General features: G+C 41.8%; 1 protein-coding gene across 2 annotated transcripts; it reads left to right on the plus strand.

Moving 5' to 3' along the window:
• Window positions 1-1,796: 1,796 nt before the first annotated feature.
• Window positions 1,797-26,391, plus strand: prr36b (proline rich 36b). 2 transcript variants are annotated; one of them, XM_058771442.1, is made up of 6 exons: window positions 1,797-2,063; window positions 13,826-14,498; window positions 14,766-14,859; window positions 20,116-20,330; window positions 20,581-21,005; window positions 21,105-26,391. In XM_058771442.1, the coding sequence occupies exons 2-6, from the start codon at window positions 13,928-13,930 to the stop codon at window positions 24,480-24,482; spliced, it is 4,683 nt and encodes a 1,560-aa protein (XP_058627425.1). In that variant the 5' UTR covers window positions 1,797-2,063; window positions 13,826-13,927; the 3' UTR covers window positions 24,483-26,391. The 2 variants fall into 2 exon arrangements, with proteins under 2 accessions (XP_058627425.1, XP_058627424.1); XM_058771441.1 differs by having other exon boundaries at window positions 20,581-26,390.
• Window positions 26,392-26,703: the final 312 nt, after the last annotated feature.

A 26,703-nucleotide genomic window follows, 5' to 3' on the forward strand; every position in this document is an offset into this window, starting at 1 on the left:
ACTCTGCTGTTGCTAAGCATGAGGTCATCGCGCCACTCCAAAAGCTCTATGATGTCATAGTTGAGTCAAAGCGAAGGTTCTATTGATATGCAATAAATCCAGCCTGGTTTTTGGCACCTGTTTGCGCAATAAATATTCGGTAATATTTCTATATGGGTGTGTACAGGAGCTGACTGTATTCAAATGATGAGGTTGGAAATTAAACAAAAGTAGGAAAACATGAGCTAATACAGTACCGGGGTGAAAATTGCCATTGACATCTCTATTCAATTTTTCAATGATATTGTTGCCGATGCAATTCATACTGACAGGTCTATAAGACTGTGCTCATAGGACTTGCAGAGAATAAACACAACAGGAGGGTTTTTTTTGTATGCTTTGCCTATCAGAAATGCATCGGCTTCTGCTAGAAGAACATTTACATGCAGCTTTGTTTGTCAGAAAAGGAGAGCGTTCACGAGACAGAGAGGCAGACAGACATGCCGAAAGCCCACCCTGTGTCCCACCGTCTCAACAGCGCCAGAGAGAAAGGAAGACAAAGACTTGTATGAGAGGAGCAGCAGTCTAGAGGCTTCTCCAGAGTGTCTGGGAAAAGAGGCTTCCAAGCAAACGCTACCAAACCGCATTCAGATTATAGGACAAATATGTATTTTGCAAATATGAACATGCATTCAAACCGTCCACTATAGAGGAGCAGAGTTTAATGTGCTCACACAGGTGTCTTTAAGCAGTATAGGCCAAATACATCTGTCTGAAATCTGATCTGAAATGTCTCTCTTGTTTAAATGCACCTCTAAATGCTACACCAGAACGTCTTTGGTTTACTATTTTACCTCCAATCCTACTGAGGTTTAAAATTTTATATGTATAGGCATGTGGTTCTCAACTGGTGAGCTGCAAATTGAAAATGTTGTTCACAAAGAGCAGAAAAAAAAATAATCCTAAATGTAAATAATAAAACGATATTATCATGCATAGTCATGAAAGCAAAGTAAATAGGTGTGTCCGTTTTTAAAGAGGAGAAAATGCTGCCAAAATCCATCAGTTGCCAGTTTTTTTCTATTCAGCTTATGTCTTTTAAATAATTTTGAATATAGTTGGGCTAAATTTTGCGATGCAAGTCAAGGTGTAATCCATGTCCTGCAGTGAAACCTAACTTGTCTGCTATTTCAGAGTTATACACTATTATATTTTTTACAATTTATATATTTGTAGTAATATTTTAAATGTATTTAATATGTATTTGTTTTCATATTTAATTTTTTTTTTAGTACCTTTGGTGTGTGTTTGTCATTTTTATTTTTTAAATAGCCTATGTCATGATAGGTTTTATTGATTTTTAGTTTTAGTTTTTTAATACTTAAACTAAAAGAAAATTAAAAATGTTGCCTGCCAACTAAATGAAATCCCCCCCTTTTTTATATAATATTTTAATCGTTTACGTAAACGTTTATTTTATGCCAAAAACAAACATTTGAACTGTTGCAGTTTTAGATAGGCCTGCCCCTGTTTCTCTTGCTCTCTTGTGTGCATTAGTAAAAGTGAAGAGTGAAAGTGAAAAGAAACGGCGGGAACGCGGGCGTGGGGGGTGGGCTCATGGGGGCAGGGGCTGCACTGGGGTCCGAGGCGACAGAAAAGAAGAGGGACGGCGCGTAAAGAAAGGACGCGGGGTGGCCTGTGCGATGACATCATCCCTCATTTGCATAAATCTCAGTCTGAAAGCTGATTGGTCGCGGGCGGGAGAGACCAAAGCCGCTCGCGCTTTTCATCCTTTTCAATACTCCCTCTCTCGACCGCATAGTGTGTGCGCGTGCGTGCGTGCGCGGATCGCCGAGCGCCGTTTCATTCTCTGCTGCCAGGAGACGCGCATCTCTTTTATCGCCAGTAGACAGTCAGTCAGCCAGCTCTAAACTGCCGCCGTCAGAGCTACTGGTTTTTCTCTCAACATTTGTTGCCGGTTTTCCTCGACTCACAGTGCTGCCCACCGGGTTCCGCTCGGAAAAACACGGGAGGAGACGCGAGTACCGTCTGGGCGTTGCTGGATGAAAAGCGCTATAGACTCGGTAAGATTCGCTGTGTGCCGATCCCAGACAGAACCGGCGATTCATTAAAAGCATATTTCACTGTGTCACAACTAATTAAACTAAATAATTAACGTCAGTGTCAGTTTAAGAAACGCTTTTCATTCAACAGTATGATTTACGACTGCATGCATTGATATGTAAATGAATATTTATGAGTTCTTGTTCACATCGGTCATTACAATAGAAGTACCGGCGGAATAAATGAGATCATCAGATGAAAATGCCACTGAAGCGATCAGGTTTCACACCGGTTTGATTCATGGGCTTTAATCTACCGCACCCGGTTTAGTTATTTTCGCGTTTTTACTGCTTGTTAACCGGCACGGATCGTCTCCTTTTATTCCGTGTTGCCTTGTTCATCCTTTGAGTCCGTTTCAATGGTGGATGTCTGGGCGGTGACGGCAAACCCACTCGTAAATGTGAGCGATATTTAACAACGGACAGTCGTTCAGAAAACACATTTTGCGCTGACAGATGAAGGGGGAGAAATTATAATGCAGTTTTTCTACATGTGGTGTGTTTTGTGTGTTTCCCGGCAGTGAAACTTTCCGCTCGTCTGTTCGCTTGAGTCTTTTGTTCTGCGCCTCCTCCACCCGCCCGCTTCACATTCAGTATATTCACCCGCCCGGTTCGTATAATATATTCACCCTTTCGGTCCATAGCCTACAATATTGACCCGGTCTATTGTTCGGTCTATAATATATAAAACCCGCCGCGGTCCTAATACAATGTATTACAGTGACTGAATTTGCCGGTGTGTAGACTATTGTACTGGATCGTTGGCTAAACATCAAATCTAGAAAAATTTAGTCTCCTACTCAAGTAGCTATATAAAAAAAAAAAAAAAAACTATTTAAATATATGAGTAGGCCTATCTGTTTTTCTTACCGCATTAGAAGCGTTATTAGGGCTGATTGTAGACGTGGCGTTAGGATAAGTGTATCAGACCCCATAATGATACCGCAGGAATTAATTAAACGACCCAACCTACCAAAATACACGCCCGCCGGTGCGGTTTATCTGTCCAAACCCTGTCCATTTCTAAGAGATACAGACCAGTTAACAACCAGCAGCTCGATATCATTCAATTGTCCACTGTGAAGTATTGATGTTTCTCCATATAAAAAGCGACAAGGGTGATTAATCTGACTGGATTTTTAGTAATGTAGGCTACGTTGAGTTTAGAGAGGATCCCGGGTGAACTCTATTCAAAGGGCCAGTGGGGTCATTTTGATTAGTTTTATGTTGGTATTTTCTTCTCCTCGTGGTTTAGGGACAATGGAAATCAACAGGGTGGTTTCTTGGCTTTGCTCCCTGCGCAACTGGAGTCAAAATGATGCATTTCACAGCAGGTGCGGCTTGGTGTGGCTTCTCCTGCTGCTAAATCTTGGCTTTGTAAGTCAGTTCATCCTATTGTCTTGCTTAATAGTTGCCTTCTCTCTTCTCGGCAAACAAAAGGTTTAAGACGGATGCCTCAACCCCCTGCGGCCAGCATCTCACTGCTCCAGTGAGGCTTTATCAGATCTATCTCTTCTGCTTTTGTCTGGTATATTGTGTATAATTATGGAACGAATGAAATATTTTTTTTTATAAATATATATAGGCCAATGCGAGTCACTGCTAAAGGTCACAGTGACCAATTCGCTTTAATTATTTCAGATCCATTTTTGTTTGACTGTCATTGTTCTCTCATATTATGATCCCGATACAATGCTGTAGCTGTCTAACTCCAGCCTACAGGGATTAGGCTCTTGGAGGGAGGCATTGCCAGCAATTACAAATGTGTCATGGCATGATGGGTAGTGACTGAATGAGGAATGGGGGTGGGACTCGCTAGAGAAGAAATTACAGCAGATGACATCAGAAAGGTCAAATACTTGTTTATGATTATCTGAAGAGACATAAGAGAATGTGACTATGCATTATTTGGCCCACCAACATTAGCTTGCTTACTGTGCGCTCTTAAAAGTAACACTTTTTTTAATAGATACATTGGCATTGTGGGTTCCATGAAGAACTTTTATCACCCATGGAACCTTTTCGCTGGACAAAAGTTCTGTATAGTGAAAAAAAGGTTCTTTGGATTTTTAAAATGTTCTTGACACTAAGAAAAGAATGGTTCTTCAAGAACTTTTCTATGAAAGTTTGTTTGAGGAGCCAAAATGGTTCTTCTGTTGCATCGCTATAAAAGCCTCCATTTGGAACCTTCATTTTCAAAAGTGCAGTGAACGTTGTTGTCCCCAGATACAGTTGCAAGTGGTTTTCCTGTGTCATCTGTCGTTTTCTGATAATTCTCTCATATTGAAGCACTCACTCCTCCGGTAAAGATAGCACCCTGGGGGCTGAGCAGTTGTTGCAGTGGACAGTTGGCTCAGTTAGGATGGGATATTGTGTTGCAGCTGTGGTAATTTGAAGGGTTTGTTGCATTCGGAGTTCTTTTTTGGGAAGTGTTTTGTGGTTACACTTCAGCTTTCTGTAAACACGTCTGCTGTGCAGTTGTAGCACTCTTGCCGTGTTAATCTTCTTCTGGAGCAACATTATATCAGAGCAGACATGCAGTCCTCTCTTGGTGCATTTTGGTTCAGTATCCTTTGTTCCAGTCTTGGCAGATGTCACTCAGTGAATGGTGTCTTTGAGACCGCATCGGGTACTGCAGTTTACTGATGGATGTATTGACCTGCTGTTTTTAAAAAGGTTAAAGTTCACATGCTGTAAGAATCCTTGCAGTGTCTGAATTCCATATTAAAATAATCTGTCCTGAAAACTAGGTGTTTTACTGCCGCAGGCCTCCATGCAGTGAAAAATGCCAACCTACTTTACAAAGGCACGAGGCAAATTTTCTCTCAGCATCAACCTCAAGGTGTTATAAAATCTGCAGTTTGTCAGCAGCTTAAGATGCATCCAGACTCCCAATGGAAGTAAAAGTAAACTAGATTCTTACATTTCCTGAAGAAGAACTTGTGTGTTGCTATGCAGATGCTGAAGTGTTCTGAGTGGTTTTCAATGGTTGCTTACTATCCGTCCAAAGTCTCTGTATCATTTTGGTCATTTTGGACTTGGCCTAGGTCCTGCCTTCAAAGTCAATGGGACTTAAAAAAATAAAATCACAGATTTTAGAGGAAAATAACAGTAATCTCACTTGTCTCTCATTTCACAAGGGATCTCAATGTCTCAAGCTTTGCTCATTCATTCATTTGCCATGAATTCTCATATTTCAAGATCAATTGATCAAAACTGTCCATGTTTTTTGCCTCTACAATTCTTACTGTACTCCAGAAATAGCCTTAATAATTTCTCTTGAAAATTTGTTGGAGAGAAATTTGAGACATTAAACACCTTGAAAGAACAACCTCTGAGCAATATAAATTTACTCTGGGACATTATTATTTAGTAGATTCTTCATCTAAAGCAGCTGAACAGCAGCACAGAAACCGTCTCTTTTGTGCAACCTGGGGTTGAATACTTTTGCTCAGAGTCACGGCAGTGGAAGGACAATCACTTCTGCAGGAGTTTGAACCTACAACCTTTGGATTGCCAGTCTAGATCCCCAACCATAACCATCTAATACCAATATTTGGTTGTATATAAGTTCAATGGCGTCATGTGGATTCGCTCTTCACCAATGGACACATTATGAAGTTTTCTGTTGAGTCAGAACAGAGGCTCAGAGTCCATCTGGAAGGTGCTGGTCAGCTGTGAGCAGAAGGATAATCCTCTTATAGGTACAGTCATTTCCTGTGGAGTGTGTGTGTGTGTGTGTATGTCACTTCCTCCTGTTTGCTGAAGGGCATGTTTATTGTCTGCTGCAGATGACGTTTGTGGCCATGCTGTCACAAACAAACACACACTATCAGATGTCATTGATCAAACCCCACCATCTGGTTTTTATCAGTGGTTATGCAATTTGGCTCTTTAGCTTTTCTGTGCTCCCAGTAGAGAATAGAATCAAGCAGCTCCTCGAATTACAAATTAGTTAAAAGGCCCCTTTACGCCCAAAACCTCCTAATTTCAGTGTGCCCACATGCTCTGCTAATGCACCGCTCTACTCTCCCATCTGTGCTGCGACCCCTGCACTTTCTCTCAATGATCAATATCCGTCTTATCTCATCTTGTCTCACCATTTCTCCTGTTACTCTCTTGGCCAGGTGGCATGGCATGCTGGCTGGCGCCCATATCTGGCCCGTGTACTGTGTGCATCCCGTTCTGCGGGTGTCCATCGGAGAATCGCACAGGATTAGCATCATGCTTTGTCCCGAGTTAACAAGCTCTGTCATGTGTTAATCTCCCTGTCCCCAGGGGACCATGTTGGTCTGCCGCTGGTTGTGATGTGTCCTGCTGCTGTTCACTGAGTGAACAGAGGTGCTGGTACCAGTTCCTTCAGTCGTGCAACCCTGCTCTGACACTGCTTTATTGCATTTAAGCAAATTATGGTGTTGTTTTCGGGGCCATTTACACCGGATGTGCTCTTGTGTTCACAAACCACTAGAACAGGGGTGCCCAATCCTGATCTACCTTCCTGCAGTTCAGATCTAGCCATGATCAAACACCCCTGAACCAGCTCATTAAGATCTTCAGAAGAACTTGATCATTACAGACTGTTGTGCTGGAACTGAACTCTGCAAATAGGTAGATCTTCAGGAACAGGATTGGGCACCCCTGCACTAGATGAACCGCAGCAAGGTGAAACAGAAAGTGTGACATTAATTCAGATTTTGTGGTGGTAATTTCCAGAATTTTGTGGAAAATTTGCATTTTTAAAAAACAAAACACATTTGCCATATTATGTATGAAACTAGATATACAATAGTTATTCATTACAGACAAAAAACAAAACAAAAAAACTGCAGAAAGATTGTTAGTTTGTTTGCAAATTTGCTTAAACTTTATTTGGTCGTACATACATGTTTCTTTATCACATTGACATGTCAATGATTTTTAGTACTGCACTTTTAATTTTGTGTTTATATGGCAAATTATGCACAATGCAAAATAAATAAATAAATAAAAAATATTGATTTTGTATTGTGTTCCTTGCAAAGAATACAAATGTTTTACAAGTTTCTTGGGAAAGGTAAAAGTTTTCTGAGCAAACTCAAAAGTTTTATTGGGGGAAGTCAAATGCTTCGTGAGCGGACCCAAAGTTTCTTGGGGGAAGTCAAAAGATGTGCAAGCATATGTAAAATTTTATGTTTATTTTTTAGGGCAAACATTTTGCAAAAGAGCGCAAAGTTTCTTGAGGGAAAGCAAAAGTATTGCAAAAGAGCTCAACGTTTTTTTGTTTTTTTTTTGGGGAAGGCAAAATTTTTGTGAGCGAATGCAAATTTTCTTGGGGGAAGGCAAACGTTTTGCATGAAAGCTCAATGGATTTTTCCATCACCATAAGACAGAACACAAGTATGCATCCAGTGCAAATGGCCCCTAAGCATTCTTGTGTAGGTCACTAATCTGTTGCATCCCAGACAGTTGTCGAGTGTCTCACGCCCTGGAGTAGCATATGTTCTAGAAAACTTATGTAAATCTTCCTTACAGAACAAGGATTACCTCCTCATCACCTGGATGATGTCCAGGTATCTGCCACACAAGCTGTTGGCGCCTCGGGCAGAAATAAAACTTCTTCAATCACAGCTAGTGTATTCTCAGTTTACTGGATTTGTTTCCATCATCACCCTGAGGGTAATGGTCTCCGAGCGTTTCTTACAGCCTGACGTCACTCCCTTCCTTTCCTCGCTTGGATTGTTCTGTAGAATGGGCCGATCTGTTTGTTTTTGTGAGTTGGACAGAGCGGCTTCCCGACCTTTGGCCAAGGGTGTTTTGGGAATGCGCTGGCCACGATCACAATCTCGACAGCGGGGGCACTAAAGTGGCTTTTGTCAGCTTGGACAGCAGTGGTCCTGTCATGTGCCTCCGTGTGTGTCTATCCTCTTTTCACTCCTCTGCGAGGGCCGCCACCCCAACAATCCCTTCTTTGGTGACTTGTTTCATTGCAATGCGCCTTGGGCCGGTCGACTTCATCTCGGCGTGTGTGTTCTGTATAATGGGCTGTTCAGAGAGTCATGTGATCGGCAGATAGAGAGTGGACCAGTATCTCCACACAGATGCGTCTAAGACGGCGTCCGCTCTTGAGTGCTATTATGTAATTTTGTTTGTGTTATGGACACCAATGGCCAATGGGCTATTCATGGACCCATGAAAGCGGTTCTGTGACGCAGGCCCCAGTCACACCTTCAGTCAGTCTTTTGCTTGTGCTGCTGTTGAGAAGGCTAGCATTATATGATGAATAGAGGGTTTGAAGTACATTTTTGTCATTAATTTTCGTACTGTAGACTGCATTGTTACTGATACTGATATTGCTACAAACATAACTTGTACAGTTTTTAAGGCAAGACACTACAGGCAAAAGCATTTAATAATTCTTAAATTTAGCCTAGGTTACATTAAAAAAATATTTCTTTTTTAAAAAATGGAGAAAGATTGTTAGTTGAGATTCAAAATAGCCTTTTTATAAAAAGATGTGCTAGCATTTGAAAAAGGAAACAAAAGACTCTTAAATAACTGACAGTGAGCAAAGCAATCAATTTAAATAGCATTTATCATTGAAATACATTTGATATTCACCACTAATGTGCCCTACAAATCAATTTATAGGTGTATTTGGTTCCTCACTGATGTGGTTTATAATGGATTTTATTAGCTTATGGACCTGAGGTGAGGTTTATTCTTGCTTTATTCTGAGGGTTGAGAATCAGGTGCCTCAAACTCGTTGACCTTTTCCCCTGCAGAGCTGCAGAGCTGCAGAGCAGCGTGTTTCTTCCTCAACCAGCAAACTGAGTCCCGGTGGCCCTCTCTTTGTGGTGGTGGTCGTCGCTGAATAGATCCAGTGTTCACTTGTTTTAGAGTGAGAGACGGGGGTGGAGGGAAACTTCTGCAGCCTCCGGAGGGTACAAGCAAAAGGGGGGGTGTGGAAGGGTGCATAAAGATGTTTCATTTCAATGCACCTCAGGCTTTTGTAGCTCAATGTATTTAGGCCTGAGTTTAAAATTTAAGTTTTTGAATTGCATATCAAATTTCATTTAGATTACAGATTAATGTGTTATCCAAGATTAATGTGATGCATATCAGACATGCATAAATATAAATACTGAATAAATATTGTTTGAGCGTGCATCTCTGCGGAGGCACAATGGAGTATTGGCCAGACAGACTTAATATGTGAAATCTTAAACTGTGACAAATTTCCACTAATTAGTCAGTCCTCTGACCAAACGCCAAATCAGAGGCCAACAACAGCATCCACAGTGCATGCAAACAGCCTGGGAGAAGCCACACAATTCATGCAGCATCTCTGTGGTGTGCAAATTTGCACTTCCTCCCAGCACAATCTCTCCATTGATTGCAATTTAGAGGGAAAAACGATTTTCTATAGTGAGCCTTTGAGATTGTGCAGTTTGCTGGTTTGTTTGTGTTCTTGTTCTCCAGTTATTTGACATGTCGGTTTGGCCCCGACCGGCTAAAGCTAAGATGGCATTAGCCTGTTAGCACCTGCTGTGCCACAGTGGTTAGCTGATTGTGAGAAGCAAGCTTTGCACACGGGGGATTTTTTAAGGCACAATGCAGCACTTAGATATGCATTTATGCATGCATGCATGCACAAGGCCGTGTTGTGCTTGCTCCTTGGAAAAAGAGGCCAAAGTGCATTTTGCTGCTAGAGTGACCCCATTAGCATGGGGGTGATCAGCGGTTTTGTGTCGGGACAATTTAAAGACTCTAATGCACTGTCCCTGGAGACCTGCCAAAAATACTGCTTCTAGAAGGTATGCGACGCGTCTCAATTTGTTTGTTTACATCATATGTGGGTCTTTGGAGGATGAGCGCTTTGCAGAGTCATCCCTTCAGGAACATTAGGCTCCTGCACCAGGATTGGTTACAATAATTGGATGAGACATTAAGCATTAGGCGTGTGCAGGTTCGTCCCTGAGAGTGACGGAGTTCCAGTAAGAGGGTTTGTGGGTAAGAAGGTTTGTAGGTACGATGGGTCTTATGTTTGTAAGGTCACAAAGCCTCTACACCTACCATTTCTGGTTTTCTCCATCTTTTGCTCTCTAAGGCTATAGATTAGTGCTGGGCGGTATACCGGTTCATACCGAATACCGGTGTTTATTTTTCTTATGATATGAATTTTTAAAATACCGCAATACCGGTATTATTTAAATAACGTTCGGAACGCGACACTGTTTGAGAGGGGTCTCTTTTCACTATTGCATTGTGGCAAGAACACAGCTGTATGTGTTACCTATAGTCTTTGGTGTTACTAAGCGTGAAAGTTCTGAAGCTGTAGAACGTGATGACACAGAAGTACTCATCCACAATATGCACCGCCCGCTGCCATCAGCTCCCGCGTCTCACACACACGAGCGGGACTTTAGCACTATATTTAGCAATTTTTATTCCCTTTTAGCGGCTTTTTTTCCATAGAATATACAAACTGACAAACCTAGCGACATTTTTGGATAAACCTTAGCTATGGTTCAGTTGGAAGATATCGCCAGTGCTGCCCCGCGAGCGTGAGGTCTGACTCTCCCGGTGCAGTGTCGCCTCTCTCTGCGTCTGTTCTGTGCAGCGAGCGGCAGAGAAGCACCGCATTGAGCTGGCCGTACTGCCGCAGACTCGTCAGTAAATGAGTACAAAACAGCGTTTCCAAGCACTTGCCGCTAACTGACTGTTTGGAATTATAAATATGAGCATAGTTTGTCTGTTAATATTATGCACTTTTTAATTTTTATTTTGTTACTCAGACGCAGGCAGTGCACTGCATAGCCGCTCTTTAGTGTAACGTTAGATGCATGTTGATTTTATCAGACGATGTCGCAATTATAAATGAGGGTGACTCCTGGTTAACATGTATTAATGGGTCGTGTTTAGTCACTATTTAGTGTGGAATTTTTCTACAATATTCGCTCATCATGACAGTAAAATAGGGCATTCTAAGTCAATCTACTGCAGTTTTTCCTCCCTCAATCAGTAGAAAATGTGGTTAACACCCACCCGGTCATGCATGGAAAAAAAATTAAAAATACCGCAATATACCGTGAAACCGGTATAATTTTGAAAAATACTGTGATATAAATTTTTTGTCATACCGCCCAGCACTACTAATATATATATATATATATATATGTGTATGTATGTATGTATGTATGTATATGTATTTATATGTGTAAAATATTAGGTTCTATTCTGAATATCACCATCAATTTTGATTTGGCCATTAGGTTTCCTAAAGCAGTAGCTCTCAAATCTTTTTGACTCAAGGGCTCACTGTTGTCAAACACTACATTCAAAGGCAAAAAAGAGACATTTTTAGTAATTCTGCTATAATTATGACAAAACTGGTGGTTTTCAAACACAAACTGGGAATACTGACATATTATATTAAATTATCGCAATTAGCCACGGTTGATTTTGTGATCCAGTGGTTGCAGAAACTCTATGTTTTTCAATAAAAACGAGTTAATGAGGGATAATAAAAATAAATATGATTTAAGTTAACATAAAATAAGGTTAATTTATATAATAAAAATTAAAGCTAGGGCTCTAGAAATATTTTCAGATTCATGTAAATGCATTTCCCCCTGTCCATTTCCCTCGAACTTTGATTATTTAATTTGCAAATGCTTTTTTTTTTTCGTCATCAGCCACTCTGTAGAATAGAGGTCAACAGAAGTCAGTAGAGGTCAGATCCTCCTCTCAGAATTAGATGGACACCATAGCCCTCTGAACCCCCAGGGTGACTGTTGTTTACATGCAGAGGAAGCATTCTATATCCCTCAGCAGGATCATTAAGGTCGTAAGGCCGTGTGACGGTGTGTGTGTTTTCCTCTCAGAACAGGGCTGTTTTACTCCTCTAATCTCCTCAGCTCTCCACCACCTGACATTCTCACAGGCCGATTCTCATCTATCATTCTAAACAAGATCAATAGCAAGAGAAAAAAGCCAGAAGGGGTAGAGCAGATGCAACAAAGCCTGTATTTACAAGCAATATTAAAATAGAGAGATGTGATCTAGAGGAGTTGTTCTTCATAAGAGAAGAACAGCCTTTGAGGTCTATGAAGTGGAAGTGATGTTGCATGTGGTTGTGTTTGTCTAAAAGACTAAAATCTTTGATATTCTTCATTACTAACTAGTGTGTTTTTTAATCCGACTGTAGAGTTCATTTTTGTGACTGCATAATTTAAAACTAAGCAGGTATTGTGTACCAGAACTTTTCACATCTGGCTTGTCCGTTTCAGATATTGGCACATTTTCTCCCTTAGTTTGGTTCATTTAGGCACATATAAACATGGCAATTGCACTTGAATCCACATCAAAATAAATGGTCCAAGGTCACCTGAATGAAGTATCTCAGCCTGATTGAAAATAAACTCAATAAAAGCAATCCAACCCAACAGACCAACGAACCAAGCTGTATCGTAATTCATAATGGGAATGTGTGACATAAAAAGCAAGCAGTGTCTGATTCTGAGCACATTAGTTATCATGGTTGAAAACCGAACTGAACCAATAAGAAACTGTAACAATTTGTGCCTGTTTTGATATGGAGCAAATGATCAGCAGGTCTGAAAACACCCTAAGTGTCCAGAGTTCCCCCATTTGACACAAATACTATTGTTCGTTTGCCATGGGAACAGTTGTTTGCAAGTCAATGTGGTCATTGTTAATGTTCTCAAGTGCACAATTCCTATCAGTAACTGATGGCCATAGATAGCTACATCTCTGTCCAAGACAATATATCTTCTCATATGTTTTTTGTTCATATCTGGCAGCATATATGGAATGGGTTCTTTCCTCCCGGGCTTTCTCTCTCTTTTCCATCACTCTCTCTGTCCCCCTCCCCCCAGTTTCTCTAATTTGGGATGCTCAGCTGCCTGGACCATCTGTGTGAGGACTAACTGAGGAGATTTTGTAATGGGCAGAATGAGTCCGAGGGGTGGAAGAATGAATGTCGACCTCTGAAAGAATCAGGGAGATTTTGCAGCTCTTGAATAAAATGTGGATGAGGTGTCCAGTGACACTCACATCCGCTTTATAAGTGCCGCGTTTTCATTGTTTGTCGACTGACTCTATTATTTTTTCCCATGCTCCCTTGAGCCAAGCCACTTCCTCTCGTTGGCCTCTTCCACTGTATGAACTTTGCTGTTGAGCCGCTTCTCTTAAATCATGCAAACAGCATCTGCTTCAGTAAGGCATTGTGGGTAATGCATCTGGCATTGCTGCTTTGCTAGTAGTTAGCAATTAGAAATTCCCCCAAAGGGTTTTGAAAACCAAGAGATTTTTTACACATGTAACAGCACTGAAATAATCTTATGATAGATGTCTTGCCAAGTGAAAAACTGCATTTTAATCAGTAAAACTGTATTAATGACAACTGTAATCTTACACCAACCATCACTCCTAATAGCTGGCGACTACTTCTTGTGTGGCTTTAATTCAGTTTGGTTACAGTTTAAACAAATCCACAAGCTCTGAGCTCTGAATCAGCTGTTGTTTTCCCTCGGCACCGCACGCTCTTTACTTCATTCCTAATCTCTTTTTTAGCCAGTTTCTCTAAGACCTGATTCTTTATCTGATTGTTCTCTTAGGTCTGTCTGCCAGTGAGAGGGGGGTACAGACTTCTCTCTTGTTCAGACTTGTTGTTTGTTTATTGTCTCGGATCAGACTACAACTCTTGTTGCTCTTGTTTTCAGGTCAGCCATAACCGTCTGATAGCAGTAGACTCCAACTAGTGGACTGAGTCCTGGGTTCCTGATTCCTCTTCTGCTGAGACGGACCTCCAGGACAAGGACAAGATGAAACCGGATGGTGTTGACACGGCAGCAATGGAGCCAATGGAAGCATTAAACGCAGGTCCTGCGGTCGAGGTGGCGCCAGTGGGCGAAGCTCAGGACCAGGCGTTGCCTGCAACCCAAACAGAAGGTGAACCGCAGCAAACAGAGGCAACCAACAAGACCGGAAAGGACAAGCCTGTGGATCCCAAAGCTAAGACGAAGGCTCCTGCCAAAACAAAGACAACCACCGCTGGAACCAAGGCATCTACAACCAGCTCCCGTCCCACCACTGGCCAAAGCCGCCTGACAAACGGGGCACAGAAGTCGCAAGCTAATGGCGTCACCAAAAAGACCACCACAGCAGGCCTGGAGAAGAAAACCTCAACCACTGCTGCCACTAAAAAAACAGTTAGCTCTACTTCTGCACCCACATCCAAGACCCCAACCAAGGTGGCTGAGAAAAAGCCGGTGGGGACAGCGAGACCTGCCAGTGCTCCAGCCAATGGTGTGAAAACAACAGGGGCAGCACAGCCCATCAAGAAAGCCCCCGCTGCACCAGCCAATGGTCTGAAATCTAAACCAAAAACTACAGGTAAGACAAAAGCATCATCTGAGCTTATTAAATACAGCAGTGGTTCCCACCCCAACACTGCACATTTTGCATGTCTTCAGAAGAGTGGTTGGGAACCACTGCATTACAGCATTAGTTTAATGTAGGACAGGGGTCTCCAACTCCTTTAGACTTCCATGAGAGAAATTCCGATGTAGCATATTATCAAAATTTCAAATGAACTGTCAAATGAATTTGTCTTCTTGTTTTAATGCTCTCAAACACACTTCACACCATCCTTCACTACAGCTCCAGCTCCAAGACCCGCCACTGCACCCACCACTAAGACCAGCACCACTGGCTCTCCCAAACCTGATAGGCCACCTGTCGCCAAGACAACCAGGTGAGAATCTCATTGGTTGGGAATGTCACAAACTGAGCTCCCAGACTGGGTATAGTAATTAGAATTCTGCAATGTGGGCCATTTCAGTAGCTCAGTCTTTTCCAGTGTTCATCAGGCATTGCTTATGCACCCTCACGTTGCAGTCCACATCTCTCGGAGACAATTACTACTCCTCATTTTCTAAATACTTAAAGCATTAGGCATCAATTCTAAATCCAAAAGGGAAAGAGTTTCATCTGCCGGGAAATGAACTGGCACAGTCCTAATATTTCTGATTACAAAAAAATGTGAAGGGAACTCTCTTCCCAGTGGGAGAGAGTTTAGACTCTCCCCACTGAGTTTAAGATTCTCTCCTATCAGAATCCAGTGTGAGAGAGTTTAGAAAGTCTCCACAAGTCTCAAAAGCCCCTACATTTTCACACAGCGACATGCTGATACAATGCCGATATCTGGATATCCAGGACAGATGTAGAGAGATGTTAGGATGGTTATCGTGCAGGGAGACAATCTGAGTCACGCTGAGAACCACAACATAGAGCTCACTGGAGCCGATTTGAGATGTCTGCAGTCAACCATGAACAGTGAAGTTTTTTGTTACTTGTTTATAGAGGCGATGAGGGGCATCCTGAGGCCTGTAAATGAGCTCAGACTCATGACGTTATGTGAGGGTGGGGGAGAAATGTTTGTATGAGTTTGTGAACATTTTTAATGTGATATTTGGTCCCACAATCATACATTTTTGCTGATCTCTTTAGATTTTGACAGACATTGATTACCTTCTTTACTTGAGCTTCTTTTTAAAATGCAGTAAATGCAGAGTTTTAGGTTCTTGTTCCAAGAAGCTCTGTAATTAAGTGCTGCTTAGTTAGTAACAATAAAAATACTTTAAGAATAACCTGGCAAAGACAACAAAAACAAAAAAGAGAAAAAAGAATTTGATCCAAGTTGTTATTTAGTCGATGTTAGAAAAATCCAAACAGAGGTCTGCCATGACATGTAGCGTCTCTCCTCCCACGTCATACAGCTGAACAGGAAGTTTATTTCGTGATTAATGGTGTTTAGAGTAGGAAAGCTGCTGTCCCGCACACAGACAACGTCACACACTGCTGGAAAAAGAAACACATTTGACACTATTAACATTGCAGTATATTCAAGCACTGGGTTTAGAAAAGATAATCTGGGGAATCCACCCTGCGCTTTTGTTTTCTGTTTCTACCTCATTATGATTTAAAGCTCAAACACTAAACGGCAGCGAAAAGGCCGCTTGTGATCCAATTAGTGCAGGAGTTTGTGTTTGTTGTTATTTTGACCCAGCAGGCATCTTCGATCTAACAAATGTTTAATGCTACAGAATTTGCAAAACTGTTATCTTAATATTAATGTCAATGCATGAATTTAACATTTGCTTCACAGTCCAGTAATATATGACTCCGTTTTGGGTGCGGCACATTTTCTTCTTCACATTTGTGTGCGTGTGAAGAGTGTTTGTGTAATGTGCATATACGCATCCAACCATGTGTGCGTCCTGCCTTCAGCAGTAGACATTGTTCTGCAGGGAATTCTGCATCTACTGAACCTACTGGATTTTAAATAAATAAAACATGCCTTTGGCATTAATGGTTAATATTAATTAACCAAAGAATTGCAGTTGCTACTTGTAGCACCAAACAGAATTGCAAAAAGTATAAAAGCAGTGCAAGATGTGAGTCCTGCGTTGGGTGCCAGCATGACAGAACTGGCCAAAAATATGAATCATTTTGATGGATTGAATTCTTAGCGCAGCCTTAATGAATAAGCTTCTTCTTGTCGATGATTGATTACGTCATACTGATGTAAGAACTATGGGCTGGTCAGTAAAGGGTGCGCCCAGCAGCCAACACTAAACTGTCTGAGTCATTTCTCATAAATGAATTGCTTTCTGTATCTCAATGTCCCGCTTTCTCTCCTTCATCAGGTCATGGTAGAGTTCAGTCCTCCAGAGAGATGTTTTATTGCAGCCACTGCATCTAATCTCCAAATGGAGCGTGTGTGTTTCCCAACAGCCAACTTGATTGATGGTTTATAACACTTCAGTGATTCTGATTTTGCTGCAGTGCTTCACGTGTTTCTCGCTTGTCAGATTTCTGCATTTTTATAGGCTGTGCATGTTCGCTAGTGTCCTGCTCCTCAAGTTTGACATGTCTGTACATTGGACATGCTTATTTGTCTTCACTATCCACTCTGACTGTGACCTTTTCCTGTTTTTTATTTTATTAGAATAGTTTATTTTCTTGACTCTTGAAAGTCCTAAAGAATATGTAGTTCCCCAAAATGAAAATTTCTCTATACTGTGATCATTCACTGTAGTTCATGTAATTCCAAATTCGTATGACTTTATTTCACAAAAGCAGAACCTCCAGTAAGATGACACTGTCTATTTAAATTTCTCTAGGTATTTATGAGTTTTGGTCTTTTCCACAGGGCACAATATAAAAAAACAAAAATGGGTGCAGGTCCATGCATTGTCCAATTAGTAAACAGAGTTGAAAACTTGCATATTTGATTTGACACAGATTTGCCACCACAAGCCAAGAAATCACTGCACATTAAAATTTTAGATTTTTACTGTTGAGGTAAAGTGCATAAATCAAAATCTTGATGAATGGCTATTGGCCCATATTAAGCTAACATAGCAAATTTACACGCAGGTGAGTGCCAGCAGGTAGATGCAATTTCTTCAAACGCTGCTGAATTACGGCTTTACCAATGCATTAGGATTCATCCTGAAGGGACATGAACCTCGTTATTGAGGTTAAAGAGTCCCTTCAGGCCAGTGTGCCTTATTAAAATCTCATCAGCCATAGTCTGCCAGTCGCTGGCTCAGGAGGAGGTCGTCTTCCTCATTGCTGCTGTGGCTTCAGGGGAAGTTTTGCCACTCACAAATGTAACGGCAAGTTAAACAGTGTTTATTAGCCAATCAGGCCGCAGGCTTCTACATTGCTCACAAAACATCAAAGAGCTATCTATAAAATGGTTGAATGGCGTGCCGTTTGCTTGAAGCACTTAAAGCAAATGCACATGTCTAAATGTGCTTGGATTGTTTTTAAGCTTCAGTGCATTTTTGGGTTTTAATGTGCATTATATTTGCCCCCAACCCTGGCGCAGATCTGACAGAAAAATGCTTGGCTTGCGATGTGATGGCTTGTTGTTGATGATTTGTTTGTTTTTGTTTTTCTATTAGAGGAATAGTTCACTCAAAAATTAATGACTTTGTCCATATCACTTTCTTTATTCTGCAAAAGTTATTTGACAAAGGCTGTTACATTTTTGCAAGGACAATAACGTACCACCGGTTTTCTATTAATGTACTATAAAATACCTAAATAATATACTGCACAAGTCATATTGTTTCTTTATTGTGCCCTTTTTTGGAGCTTAATGGCACCTGGTCACTGTATGCCTTCATTGAAAGAGGTTTTTGTTTCTCTTTCTCTCTCACACTCTCTTTTAACTCGCTCTCTTTCTCTTGTGTTCCAGGAGAACAATGCTTGTGCTAATCTCTGTGTGCTCGCTTCCTATACTGAGTCATCCTGTCACTGTAGATTTTTAGGTTCGCAGGTTTTATGTTTGAGATTAAGATGAAGACTTTTATAGAACCTCTCATTCACGCTCTCTCTCTCTCTATCACTCTCATTCTCTTCTTATCATCTAATAGCATGCTCTCCTTTTAAGGTTGAATTATAATGCAAATCTGTATTCTAGGAACAATACAAATTTGGGTTTATTTCCAATAATCTGTTATGTCACTACTTTCTTTCTACCTAGTGCTGGTTGACTCCTTGATTGTCCCTTGCTGCATGTCTCTACTATGGTCTACTATATATTACTTTTTGACGTTGATAAAATCAGGTCAATAAATCTAGATGATGAATAGATGATGTGGTGAAGGAGACAAAGCATAAAGAATCCAGGCAAAATTTTGGGGCTATAGCTCATCCTATTTTATGATAATGGTTTATATTTTATATTGCCAACAAGATAATATAGCGCATATATATATATATATATATATATATGCATCCTTTGATCTGGAGATGTGGTAAAAAAAAAAAAAAGAAGTGCAAAGACTTCAGTCAGACAGCTTCTTCATGAACTGTACACAGGTCTAATTATCAAGTTGGCTCAAAGACTAATATCCTAATCCAGGTTGTGTGCTTAAGTAGGTGTTTTTGTAAAGTGAAACTAGGTCAAGGAGCTACAACACACCACTGTATTAATTCATGTGTGGTTTTCTCTGTCAGGTTTATCTGTTTATAGACTTGTCCTCTTGTTCCAGAACATTCACTGCTGGATCTCTCTGTCTCTCTCTCGTGTGGTTGCTTGCTCTCTCACCTGATACTCTATTTGTAGGACACCACAGTTTTGTAGAATCTCATCCCCATCCATCCTTTATGGACTTTGCCTAGACGAAATCTGGAACTTATGGAGCATGTGTTTTAGCACGATCCATGCTATTTGCCCAAGTGGGATTTGCATGGTTATTTTTACTCAACACAATGAAAGATTTACACGGTGCTCACTGTGTCTTCTGCACAGATACGCACACTGCCTCGTGCTCTCCAGCTCTTTATTTAGAACAGGAGAGACACATGCAGTGGAGCGTAGACAGAGGAAATCAGAAGCTCCTGCCAGGCCCATAGGATCTAGGTTAGCTTACTCAGACTTGACCTGGACATGTACTGAGTCACTACCGTGTGCTAAGCTAAGCGCATACTAGACCAGAGTAGACAGATAATACACCCCATCAGGGCAGATCACGTGTATTACCACTGAGTCAGGCACCCCAGGATAGAACAGAGGCATTATGGGTAGATAACTGGGGGGAGAGAATTTCTTGAAAAGAATGTTTTGCTAGTATTAACATAACCCCATGTTGTGCTCTTGAGCTACCTGTCTGTCCCTCAGGCCTTCTGTGCTGTGACTAATCAAAGCTTTGACTCATGAGTCACTGCTTTAAATGGGATATATGATTCATCACCAATGACTGAAATGTAGGCAGTGGAGTTTTAACTAATATTAGAACCTTTCTGTGAGTTCTTTTCTTCTGGCATTCTTCAGCTTTTTAAATGCAGAAGGTCATTGTCCTAGCTGGACTTAAAAGCTCAATGTAATTCTACCACGGAGTTGTGCAAGCTAGGAGCAGCCAGACCTAAAAATGCCTTAATGACTCACCTCTATAATGATTTCTCTATTTCTTGTCACATCTGCTATGTGTAGGTCTGCTGGCTCTGCTCCTGCTGCCCGTTCTTCCCCTGCTGCCCCTAAGCCTGGGACACCGACAACTGCCAGCAAGACATCTACAGCCGCATCCAGGCCAACTACTGCTACACCCAAGACACCATCTACTACTGCTAAACCTTCTCCTGCTAAAACCACAGCGCCCTCTGCTGGCCGCACTTCCACTCCTAAGACCACAACACCTGTCAAGAAAGGTGGGCACCTCAAGAAATTCAATAAATGCATGCATGTAGTTCACTTGTAACCATTATAACAGTAATATTGTTTTGTAATATGAGAATACTGATATTTTACATAGAAAATATTTAAATCTTCCATTTAGTGCTGTATTTTCATAAAATACTTACATTCAGTTTACAGTATTTAGTTGCTTATTAATGCTTAGATTCATTTCTATTTGAAGCTGTGATACTGAGTTGAAATTATATGTTCTCTTTTCATTAGATGTCAGTAAGCAGCCATCTACTCCAGCGGCCAAGAAGCCCACTTCTTCTCCGCTTACCCGGCCAGCACCAACCAAGACCACCAAGTCTGACACCCCTAAGTCAGCTTCCACTGTCAAGGCAGAATCAGCCTCAAAAAAACCCACCACCCCCAGCAAGGCGGCAGACGTTAAGACTAGTAAACCTAAGGAGAGCAAAGCAACACCTTCCAAGGAGGTTACTGCAAGCCCCAAGACCACAGGCAGCAAGCCCAGCACTAAGACAAGCAGCCCAAAGAAGTCAGTTGGCAGTAGCACTCCAATGCCATTGAAGGGTGGCCCAAAAGCTTCCCAGCCTGTAGACGCAGCAGCCACAGAGGCTGAGAAAAAGGATGTGGTACCCGCTGTGGTTGCAGCCACTACTGCAGCTGCTGTTCTTGTTTCTGTGGTGACCTCTGAGGCAGCACCTGAAGACTCCTGTGTTCCTGCTGTCACTGAAGAGGCACCTGAGGACTTGTTTACCCAGGTCAATCCTGCTGCCTCTGAGGTGAAATTAGAAGACTCATTTACAACTCTAATTCCTGCTTCCTCTGAGGACTCTAAAGAGGATTCTAAAGAAAAGGCCACACATGTCACTGCCCCTACCACTATGGAAGCACCTGAAGACAAAGTTACACCTGTCATTCCTCATGTCGCTGAGGAAACACCTGAAGACTCTGTTACACCTTTCAGGTCTGAAGAAGCACCTGAAGACACAACTATGTCTGTCATTCCCCCGACCTCTGATGAAGTACAAGAGGAAACTGTTTCACCAGTAATTTCTTCTGAAGAAACACCTGAAGAAGTAACTACACCTGTCGTTCCTCCTACCTCTTACGAGGCACGAGAAGAAACTGTTTCACCTGCCATTCCTTCTGAAGAAACACCTGAAGACGTAACTACATCTGTCATTCCTCCTACCTCTTATGAGGCACGAGAAGAAACTCTTTCACCTGTCATTCCTTCTGAAGAAACACCTGAAGAAGTAACTACATCTGTCATTCCTCCTACCTCTTATGAGGCACGAGAAGAAACTGTTTCACCTGCCATTCCTTCTGAAGAAACACCTGAAGACGTAACTACATCTGTCATTCCTCCTACCTCTTATGAGGCACGAGAAGAAACTGTTTCACCTGTAATTTCTGCTGCTTTTGAAGAAACACCTGAAGATGTAACTACATCTGTCATTCCTCCTACCTCTTATGAGGCACGAGAAGAAACTCTTTCACCTGTCATTCCTTCTGAAGAAACACCTGAAGACATAACTACAGCTATCATTCCTCCTACCTCTTATGAGGCACGAGAAGAAACTGTTTCACCTGTAATTTCTGCTGCTTTTGAAGAAACACCTGAAGATGTAACTACATATGTCATTCCCCCTACCTCTTATGAGGCACCTGAAGAATCCATTTCACCTGTCAATCCTCCTGTCTCTGATGAAATACCTAAAGAAACAACTGCATCTGTAATTCCCCCTACCTCTTATGAGGCACCTGTAGAATATGTTTCACCAGTCATTTCTCCAGCCTTTGAAGAGGAACCTGAAGACACAGTTACACCTGTTATTTCGCCTACTTCTGATGAGGTGGAGCTTGTCTATCCCCAGGAAGTCCCCCAGATCATGGACACTTATAAAGATGACAGTGCCATGTCTCAGCTGGCTGCTGAAGTAGACTCGGTCAGTCTGGAGGAGCCAGTGCCTGCTGTGTCTCCCCTGGGAACCACAGTACTGTCCCCACCATCCTCTCCCACCGGCCCACCAACCATGCCAGTCGAGCTCCCAAGCTCAGCTCCCTTCCTGGTCTTGCAGGGTCCAGCTGAACCATGGGCACAGAGCTCTTCACTGTACCCCAGTACTGTGACCACAGAGAATGAGGAGCAGGATGAGGAAAGACAGCACGATGAAGAAAGTGAGCAGGATGATGAAAAAGATCAGGATGACATACAGATGCCCTCTGCGGCTGAGAATGTGGTAGAAGACTTTGATCTGATGGGCTCCACTGGTGGGGATCACATCAAAAATGCTGCTCCTGTCTCCCCCTTGCAAGAACGAGAAGAGGCGGTGGAGAAAGCTGAAGAAGAGATTAATGAAGACAATGATGAGGAGGAGGAGGAGAAAGAGGAAGATGAGGAGGAGGAGGAGGAGGAGGAGGAAGAGGTAAAAGAGATTGGCATAAAGGAATCAGTGCCCCAATCCGAGAAAGAAGTTGACCTTAAAAAGGGGGTGGAAGATTTTGCCAGCTCTGATTGGGGTATGATGCAATCAGATGACATGTACAGCAGTAACAAACGTGACTCAGAAGTGACATCTCCTTTTAATGCTGAAGACAGCTGCAGTGCTAAAGAGACAGGTGACTTCATCATGACCGAGGCAGACAGGGAACAGCCATTCACAGGGCCTCCTGGAATCCAGTCATTTGGTAGTGAAGATGAGGAAGAGGATGAAGAAGATCATCTGAAGGAAGACATGGATCTAGTATTGGAGCATGATGATGAACATTACAAACAACAGAAAGACTTGGAGGAAGAAGACCAAGATGTAGAAATGGTCCGCAGGGGCATGGATGAGAGTGCACTTGGGGTTTGTAGAAATGATGGTAATGAAGATGATGATGAAGATGACAATGATTACAGAGAGGAGAGTCATCTAGATCTCAACGGCATGGGTCACACTGCTCCAGCAACATCTATGCCTTTGACAGCAGCATGGAGTAATTCCAATCCATTCTCTGATCCCTGGGCCCAGCCTTCTTCCGTCCTGTCTGAATCAAACCTGTCAGCTTCAATGGTTCAAGATCCAGACACACTCACCAAATTCCCAGCCGATCCAGACACAACCACCACATTCTCAGCTGAACCAGATACACCCCCCAAATCCCCAGCTGAGGCTTTTCTGGACATGAGTCCACACCTGATTCAGGCCTCCGAACCTCAGCCTGACCTCCAAGAGGAGACCAGGAGCTCAATCCCAGTGGAGTCAGGTATCTTGGCTCCTCCTGCCTTTGGAATGTCCCAGTCCAGCACCCTCAGTGGAACAGCCCTGGCTGCCCATAGCAGCAGTGAGACCAGCACACCTGAAGAGCTTCGAGATTATGACAGCAGCTCAGGTGTAGAATCCCGATCAGACAAGCAGCAGACACCAGTCCCTGCCATGCAAACAGACATAGAGCAGGACCTAGGTATTCACCTAGAGCGAGGTGATGGGGAGGAGGAAGAGGCAGAAACGCTGCCGGCCGATGAAGTACTGGGTGATGCCGCAACAGCACCAGCCTCTGTACCATCGTCACCGTCAACCTCTGGTGATGAGGCCAGTGATACAGAGGGTGAAATGCAAATCAATGATCCTGATGTTGCGATTGATGACAATGCCACAGATCCTCACAACCTCGCTGCCCTGGAGGAAGATGAGGAGGCTCCTGAACACATTGGAGAGGAAGATGGTGATACGCCTCAGTCAGCCAACTCTGTGGCCTCCTACGGTTTCGATTGTTCCGCGTCCATCTCCAATGCCCACTCTATGGCTGAGAGCTGTGGAAAGAGTCCAGGCATCTTTAGCCTGGAAAATGAAGAGCAGCTTCCGGAAGAGGCCAAGGATCCCTCTTTCATCAAGGAGCTCACCCTGCCAGCAGCTACTGCCTACAGTGATGACTTGTTGGGCTACCCAGTGGATTTGCTGCCTATTAGCGAGCCCACAGACAGGGATGCTGGGTTTGACGAGCACTACATGCTGTGCAGTAAGACAGACCCAGGTGCTATGGAAATGGAAATGGATCCTGAGTCCCCCATGCACCTGTCACCCCAACATGGGGACGATTCTGAAGGCCAGCCACCATACTACTCTGCTATATGTGATAAGACTGATAACTTTCTGGCAGGTAACGTATAAAGCCCCTCTTTTGGAATGCACCATGTCTACCCCAAACCCCACGCTCCTACCCTGTGTCCTTCATTTCTTCCAAATGTGGGGTTGAAATGAATAGAAATATGTGATAGAAGGGGGAAAGAAAAGGGGAGCCATCAGGTGAGGGATTATAGCTTTGTCTGAGCTGCTCTCTGTTCTTCTATTACCACGGTGATGGTTATGATTGTATGGCTTAAACTTCTGTATGTACAGTAGCTATTCTCATTTTCTATTAGAATGTACTTTTTAAATAACACTGCGTTTCATGGCACCCCTGAACCTGCAATGTTAGACTAAGTTAAGGTGATGTCCTTTAATGAAAGGACAAAAATGCAAAAAAAAAAAATAATAATAATAATAAAAAAAATAAACACTTGGTGGACTCCAACTACCTTTGTATTTATCCTACTGTTTTTACCAATCAAATGTCAATTTTTTATACTTTGTTTTTTTTTTCTTCTTGTTTTTATTTGATTTGTTAAGATCCCTGTCTTACCTTAATGTTTGTACACACATCAGTTTTCCTGCACTGTAAAAGTAGCTTCACTGTCGTTTGAAACTTATTTCAGCTTTCTCTTTTAAAACGTGTTCCAGCACTAACTGTTTTAGCATTATATACAGGTTAGATATTCTTCAGAAGCTTTTCATGCTCACAGTGTTTGACATAGGGAGGTGAATGAGTGTTAGATGGCAGGTCATACATTTTTGGTTGTCTTTTATTAGTTTTGAGCTACTGCTGCAGATTTTTTGAAGGATAACATAGATTCTCATTGGCACGTAAATTAAGTGTTTTAAAGTACTGGGCTCAGATTGACATGGATTCTTTCATTTACAGTTGTTAAACATTTGTACTTCGGAACAGACTATTTCTGTTTATGGAAATTGAAGTGTTTTCCTGCATTTGTAAATCTTAAAATGATGCTCGCAGGTCAGTTTACTGTGAGTACTGGGACATTTCTACAAGAATTGGAAGTGCATGTGCAACTAATTAAGAAATTGTTATAATCTTGCTATGAATCCAGACATGATCCAGGGATGTTTGGATATTAATAATTCACAATAACTAAAAGGTTTTTCCCAAAATTCCATTAAACATCATTGCAAGACTGTCTGTTCCTGTTATTTTTATTTATTTATTTATTTTGAGTGGCATGATGGTCTATTTCATCTGAGTGTTCCTATGGTATCTGATTTTGAATAGGAAATGGATATCTGCTGAAATGGTGTTTATTCCAGATGTATTTTTGATGAAATGACAGCCAGTGCTCATGGGCTATGATCTCCCTCTACTAAAGCATGTTATGCCCTCTAAACTCAACAACAGGACCCCACCCTGAAACCCCAGCACAACAAGGTTGCATGGTATCTTAAGGAATTGGTTAATGGGTTTCAAGAAATGCCCGTTTTCATCAATATGCACTAAAGCATAAACACAAATGCAACACAAAAATTCCAAATCCTCCCTGAATGTTAATCTGGTTTTATGTGGGTTTTCCTCTTCTCGGTATGGAATCTCATCTCCTTTTCACTTCCTTCCTTTTTTCACCCACCTGCCATCAAAAATAGTCATTTTACATCAAAAATATCTGGAGGTGGAGGTTAGCTAAAGTACAACTTATGCTTAATGTGAATAATGGCTATAGGTTTATCTCCTTGTCCTTGCTTTGAAATCTGTTTCAGGTCATTTGTCTGAATTCTAGTTTATGCTGTTATGTAAAACCATATGTGGCATATGAGGTACATTAAGAAAAATAATTGATTGCTCTTATCAAATTCTAACAAAACCCTTATTTTAATTAAATTCGCAAGTTTAGCGAATCAGACCCTCTCCAACCCACTCACATTCTTGAATTGGTTCAAATATGACTCTCATTAATTGGATGACATACCTGTAGGGCCCCAAATGACACACCAACTCTAAAAGATTTGCTGAATTTTTTTACACAGTTAAAATATTTTCAGTTAGAAGTGCTGAACTATTCTGGTGAATCTCACTTGTGACATTTTCCGGTTTAACATTGTAGACTGAATATTACTTGAAAGGAATATTCTAAGTTAAATACAAGCTCTGTCCATGGCTTCTCTTGATGGTCCAATATACTTTTTTGTTTTTAAACACCAGATTTTATTTAATTTTTTTCATATTCAACAGCACACCACAGATGCAGTAGATGGAGCTTAACATCTATTAAACCCAGAATATTCC

Source organism: Onychostoma macrolepis, chromosome 03, assembly GCF_012432095.1.
Source record: "Onychostoma macrolepis isolate SWU-2019 chromosome 03, ASM1243209v1, whole genome shotgun sequence".
Classification (NCBI taxonomy): domain Eukaryota; kingdom Metazoa; phylum Chordata; class Actinopteri; order Cypriniformes; family Cyprinidae; genus Onychostoma; species Onychostoma macrolepis.

Coding starts and splice junctions, on each gene's coding strand:
- prr36b (XM_058771441.1), top strand. CDS start 13,928: ATGAAACCGGATGGTGTTGACACGGCAGCAATGGAGCCAATGGAAGCA. Junction 14,499..14,765: donor ATCTAAACCAAAAACTACAG/GTAAGACAAAAG, acceptor CCTTCACTACAG/CTCCAGCTCCAAGACCCGCC. Junction 14,860..20,115: donor CCTGTCGCCAAGACAACCAG/GTGAGAATCTCA, acceptor TGCTATGTGTAG/GTCTGCTGGCTCTGCTCCTG.